Genomic DNA, 5,068 nt, shown 5'->3' on the forward strand with positions numbered 1-5,068 from the left:
GCCTAAAGATATTAAATCAAATTTCATCCTGTATTTATTTCTTGGCCTACCGTGAGAGATGGAAGAAGCACACTTTGTAATTAAAATGATAACACTTTAGGCCAAAAATTCACTTTAAAGTGGGTTTTAAGTTGTATTCTTTTAGCTGGACTTTTATGAGCAAATGAAGTATCTACCACAACTGAGGAAACGTGACACTGCACTCCCCGACAAGCCCACAGATGTACTTTTCTACAAATCTCTCACTCTTCAATCTTTTCAATCAATTCTTCAATCACTCTTCTACAAATATGAAGAAAACATTGACAACAGAAATCTGTATTTTAGTCAGGGTCTACAAATGAGAGACACAGACATCTGTTCTATCTGTGATAGAGGGATGATAGTAAAAGCTTTGCTGTCGTCTCTAAATGTTATTTTGGAAAACTGCTCTCTGCTACTTGGTTTTGTAATCCTGCCAATGAAGAATCCCAAATAAAATGTACATCAGAATTATTTCATAAAACACAACAATGACATTTTATCACTTTACACTATATTGTTTATTCATCTGCTGTCAGTATGAGACATAAACAGTGCAAACCACGTATTTCCTTCATCAGTCTGGACTATTTGTTTTAGGCGACAATAAATGTTTGAAGAAAATCCTACGAGATTTCTCAGTATTAAGGAATACGTCACCAGAAAAGACAAAAAATATATATTTTTAATTGAAATATTTATTAAAACAACAAATTTGGTTATAAATATAAAGAATACAGATGTGTGAGTGATCGGACCTCTACCACCTGACGGCTTTGGTGGATTCTCCATGGAGGTATCCGTCATACAGCTCTCTGAGGTGAAGGATCAGCTCCTCTGTGTTCTGTCCTGTGAGAGCTGACACAGGTATGACCCTCTGGGTGACCTGGCTCCTCAAGAATTCAAGCTTTTCTTGAGCTTCGGGTAGGTCCATTTTGTTGGCTACAATAGCCTGGGGCCGCTCAGACAGACCGGGCTCATACTGGTCCAGCTCAAAGCGCAGGTCCTGGAGCTGGGTCCAGGGCTCTGGAGCGGACAGGTCCAACACAAAGAGGAGGAAACGGCACCGCTCGATGTGGCGCAGGAAGGAGATCCCCAGGCCTCGGTTGAGATGAGCGCCTCGGATGATGCCTGGTATGTCAGCAACTGCAGTGAGAACAGATGAAAGCAAAACATACATGACATGACAGCGTACCAACAGCACAAACAATTCAAAATGAAGTGGAATATTACACCCTGAATGCAAGACAGCAACCAAAATAATAATAATAATAATAATAATAATAATAATAATAATAATAATAATAATAATAATAATAATGATAATAATAATTTTTTAAAAAAGTGTCTTATATTCAGACCACTTTGGTCATCTTGTTCAATCGACTACCTGCGACTTGCTCGTGATCCCTGTACGTGACGATTCCTACATGTGGGTTGAGTGTGGTAAAAGGATAAGCCGCCACAGCAGGCCTGGCTTTGGAGATGATCCTCAAAAGTGAGGACTTGCCAGCATTTGGAAACCCCACCTGGCGGGATAAAGACAATCAACACTCCACCACAACGCAAAGGACGACAGGTCCCGGGCCAGCGTCCTGTTTAGAAATCGGGTGTCTTCTCTCACCAGGCCGGCGTGAGCCATGGTGCGTAGCTCCAGCTGAAGGACGCGCTCCTCTCCTGCTCCACCCGGCGTTGCTGTCATCGGGGCACGGTTCTCATTTGACAGGAAGAATCGATTTCCTTTCCCGCCGGCTCCTCCGAACGCCGCCACGTACTCCTGGCCATGTTTTTCCAGGTCCACGATGGTTTTACCCTGCTCCTTCACCACAGTTCCTAATGGCACCTTCATGAATGATTCAAAAAAAGACATCAGTGGAAGGAACATGTCAGGAAAGTATCATCAGTTAGTCAGGTGATAATCACTGACTCACTCTAATGTAGGTTGGGTTGCCGTTGCGTCCGTAACAGTTCTTGCTGCTCCCCGACTGCCCGTCTTCTCCCTTATAAACAGGAACCACTTGAGCCAACGACTTGACCAACCGGTCCGCTGGAAAGACAAAAACAAATCTTCAAGTGTCTTCAATATCACAGCCGAGAAAGCAGCACCGAGTTTCATTGTAGTTCAGTTGTATTCCCTAAACGCTTCACCTACGTTTAGTTTTGTCTTCTAATATTGTTATACAAGTGCATCCCGTTAGTCTTCACCCAACTACATGATGCTTTTTAATGGTTAAAATAATCTTTCCACAATGAGAACATCCAGTGTGATGGTGCTGTTTTTCTTTCTGACACTACTATCGATTTATGCATCTTTGTATAACAGAAGTGAGACGTTGATGAAACATCTTAATGTTTTTATTGTGGTTAACCTCTTGGCAGAAACAGAGGCTTAAAGATATTTATGTTTAAAGTTTTTTAAATATTTAGTTTTGCCCGATTAACTGTGTTGTGTACATTGTTACACAAAAAAGAGCAGAAACCAATCGAAGGGATCTGCTGCTGATAAACTTTCACATTACAGTAAATACTCAAGATTGGTTCATTTTAGTTGGGAAAACACTCCTAAAAACAACAACAAAAAAACAAAATCAGGGGTTCAAGTAATTCATGAAAACTGTTGACCATCCTCCTCTCACCCTTGATAATGACACTCCCTCCGTCACCTCCATTCCCTCCGTCTGGACCGCCCCACTCCTTCCTGGGCTCACTGTGAAAGCTGCAGGCCCCTTTTCCACCCGAGCCGGCCACCAGCTTCACACGCCGGTGGTCCACAAAGTGACGGGTCTGTGGACAACAGAGACAGAGTCACGTCAGTGATAAACCAGTGTTTGAGGCAGCAATGGGAGTGAATGACAGTTTCAGAATAGACCTACTGTTGATGACTTGCCTATGAAGGGAGGTAATATACATGTAAACATTTAACTCTGATATACTGTTAAATGTTTATGTTTAGGACACAAAGATATGTTTTGTTCATTTATTAAATCAGAAACTGAAGAAGTGAACAGAAATAAAAACAGGTAATCCTTTGAAATACTCAATAAATTATAGTAAATATATATTTTTAAAGTTGGGGTGGATGAGTTCTCCTCACAGAGCTTGATCCACATTACAATTCCAGATTTCTTAATGTTTTTTAAATCACAAGACACGGCAGCAGCTGCAGAGATCCATAAGGACAAGTCAAACTCCTCCAGCACGACCTTACTGATCTTAATAATATATAGTCTGCAATTGTTTTAGCCGTTGTTACTCTGCTCTTTATTACACTTACTTATTAATATTTTTCATTAAGCAACCAACAGTTGCAGTATTCAGTAACTGATTATTCTGATAACTTCTTTTAAATGGGTAGATATAATGATAATAGATGGAATTAACAAATAACAAAAAGCTACAAAAAAGGAGACGATATTTTGATAACTACAAAATAATACATTACAAAATGACAAATGAATGCTCCATGATTTAGGTTACAGTTTGGGGGTTTAGGATTTATCCTGACATTTATTCTTTCTTGAACAGAGTCATATCAGGCTGGATTAAACCTCCTACCAGCTTCTTCTCGGACATCTCCGTCTTCTTGGGGTTTCCTCTGTTTTTGGCGCACAGCGCTGCGGAGCTGCTGACCCCTCGGACCCGCACGTCTCCTCCTCCTCCCCGCAGAGCCGACACCGAGGACCAGCCGAGACCCAAGCCCCGCAGTTCGTCTGCTAAAACCCACCTCGGCAGCAGGTCAGCCCGCCGGGAAAAGACTCTAAACACCGCAAACATCCCGCTTAGTGCCAGAAACCAGCAGGCAGCGGCAGCTCAATGTCACCCCGGCTGGTCGAGACCAGCAGCGACAAAACTCAACTCCCCTGGACAGCGGGTGACACTAAACTCATAAACTGATCATTTTTAATCCACGAAAGACACATAGTATGTTAGTTTTAGCATTTTAAATAGCACGACGCCGGTCCACTGCACGCTGACATGTTTACACTCTGTACAGTGTGACTACGGAAAATGCGGAGGGACATTTCAACCCAGCTGCCATGTGGTCCTTTACTGCCACCTACTGGACAAGGACAGGAAAGTAACAAAGCTCAAGTCCTTTTTTATCTCCTTGGAAAAATTCCTTTTTCTGCATTGAGTCGGAGAGCTGATGGGGGTCAAAGGTCTTGCTAAGGAGCGACCTGTCTGCTGTGGAACCCGAACCAACGCCCATCTCCCATTACCAAGTTCCAAAGTTACAGAGATATGTATTTTCCCTTGATTTGTGCTCCTATGTTGGCTCTGAGTTTTAATAACCTTTCAAGCTCATCATCAGTTTTGAGAAAATAACAGGATAATATGCGATTTAGGAAAATGTCTTGACAAAATGAAGACACACCAAAGGTGGCATCTGTTTATTTTATTTTGTTCTATATATATAACAAATCGTAACAAAAGACAGCAGAAAAAAATCAGGCAATGCAGTTTCACATAGATAACATTCATATTTGGATAATGCACATTTAACTTGACTCTCATTCTTTAACAAATCTGCGAACAGTATTGCACACACGCACGCATGCACGCACACACACACAAATCAGTTGCCATCAGTTCACAGTAAATGAGACACTGATCATTATAGTTTAAAGAAGCCTCCTGTGATTGTCAGTGTTGAGTTATTTAGCTGTTTGACAGCCATGAATATCCTATTCTGAATCAACCCTGCAAAATGGCTGTGAATATTTTGTTATTTTACCCTTCTGAGGTACATTGTGTTACAATAGGTTACTGCTACCTTCGCCCTTCATACTCATCATCTTTATTACTGACCTGCCTGAAAGAAAAGAAAGTGACTTATGAAATGACAGAAGGTTTTATCTGGATAGATGGATAGATAGATACAAGTGCATATACTCTTATTTAAAATTATCCTCCTAATGCTTGATATGTGAAATTATTTAACAGAATGCTTCATGTTTCTGTTGACATACTGACATACATTCTCATCATCTGTCCACAAGTCACATAAACACATAAATGTTACATGTCAGCTGGGACCTATAATAAT

The 5,068-nt window shown here is 41.1% G+C and overlaps 1 protein-coding gene across 1 annotated transcript; it reads right to left on the reverse strand.

Annotated features, from left to right (window-relative positions):
* Nucleotides 1-608: 608 nt before the first annotated feature.
* Nucleotides 609-4,000, reverse strand: mtg2 (mitochondrial ribosome-associated GTPase 2). The gene is made up of 6 exons (XM_030117912.1): nucleotides 3,577-4,000; nucleotides 2,658-2,805; nucleotides 1,953-2,068; nucleotides 1,646-1,864; nucleotides 1,412-1,550; nucleotides 609-1,167 (listed from the first exon to the last, which is right to left on the reverse strand). Exons 1-6 carry the CDS (start codon nucleotides 3,793-3,795, stop codon nucleotides 782-784), a joined length of 1,227 nt encoding a protein of 408 aa, XP_029973772.1. The 5' UTR covers nucleotides 3,796-4,000; the 3' UTR covers nucleotides 609-781.
* Nucleotides 4,001-5,068: the final 1,068 nt, after the last annotated feature.

This window comes from Salarias fasciatus, chromosome 20 (assembly GCF_902148845.1).
Source record: "Salarias fasciatus chromosome 20, fSalaFa1.1, whole genome shotgun sequence".
NCBI classification, from domain to species: domain Eukaryota; kingdom Metazoa; phylum Chordata; class Actinopteri; order Blenniiformes; family Blenniidae; genus Salarias; species Salarias fasciatus.

Excerpts from the sequence above, each read along its gene's own strand:
- mtg2 (XM_030117912.1), bottom strand. The coding sequence starts at position 3,795 with ATGTTTGCGGTGTTTAGAGTCTTTTCCCGGCGGGCTGACCTGCTGCCG. Across the intron at positions 2,806-3,576 it reads AGATGTCCGAGAAGAAGCTG|ACCCGTCACTTTGTGGACCA; the intron begins GTAGGAGGTTTA and ends TGTTGTCCACAG. Across the intron at positions 1,551-1,645 it reads CCATGGCTCACGCCGGCCTG|GTGGGGTTTCCAAATGCTGG; the intron begins GTGAGAGAAGAC and ends TTATCCCGCCAG.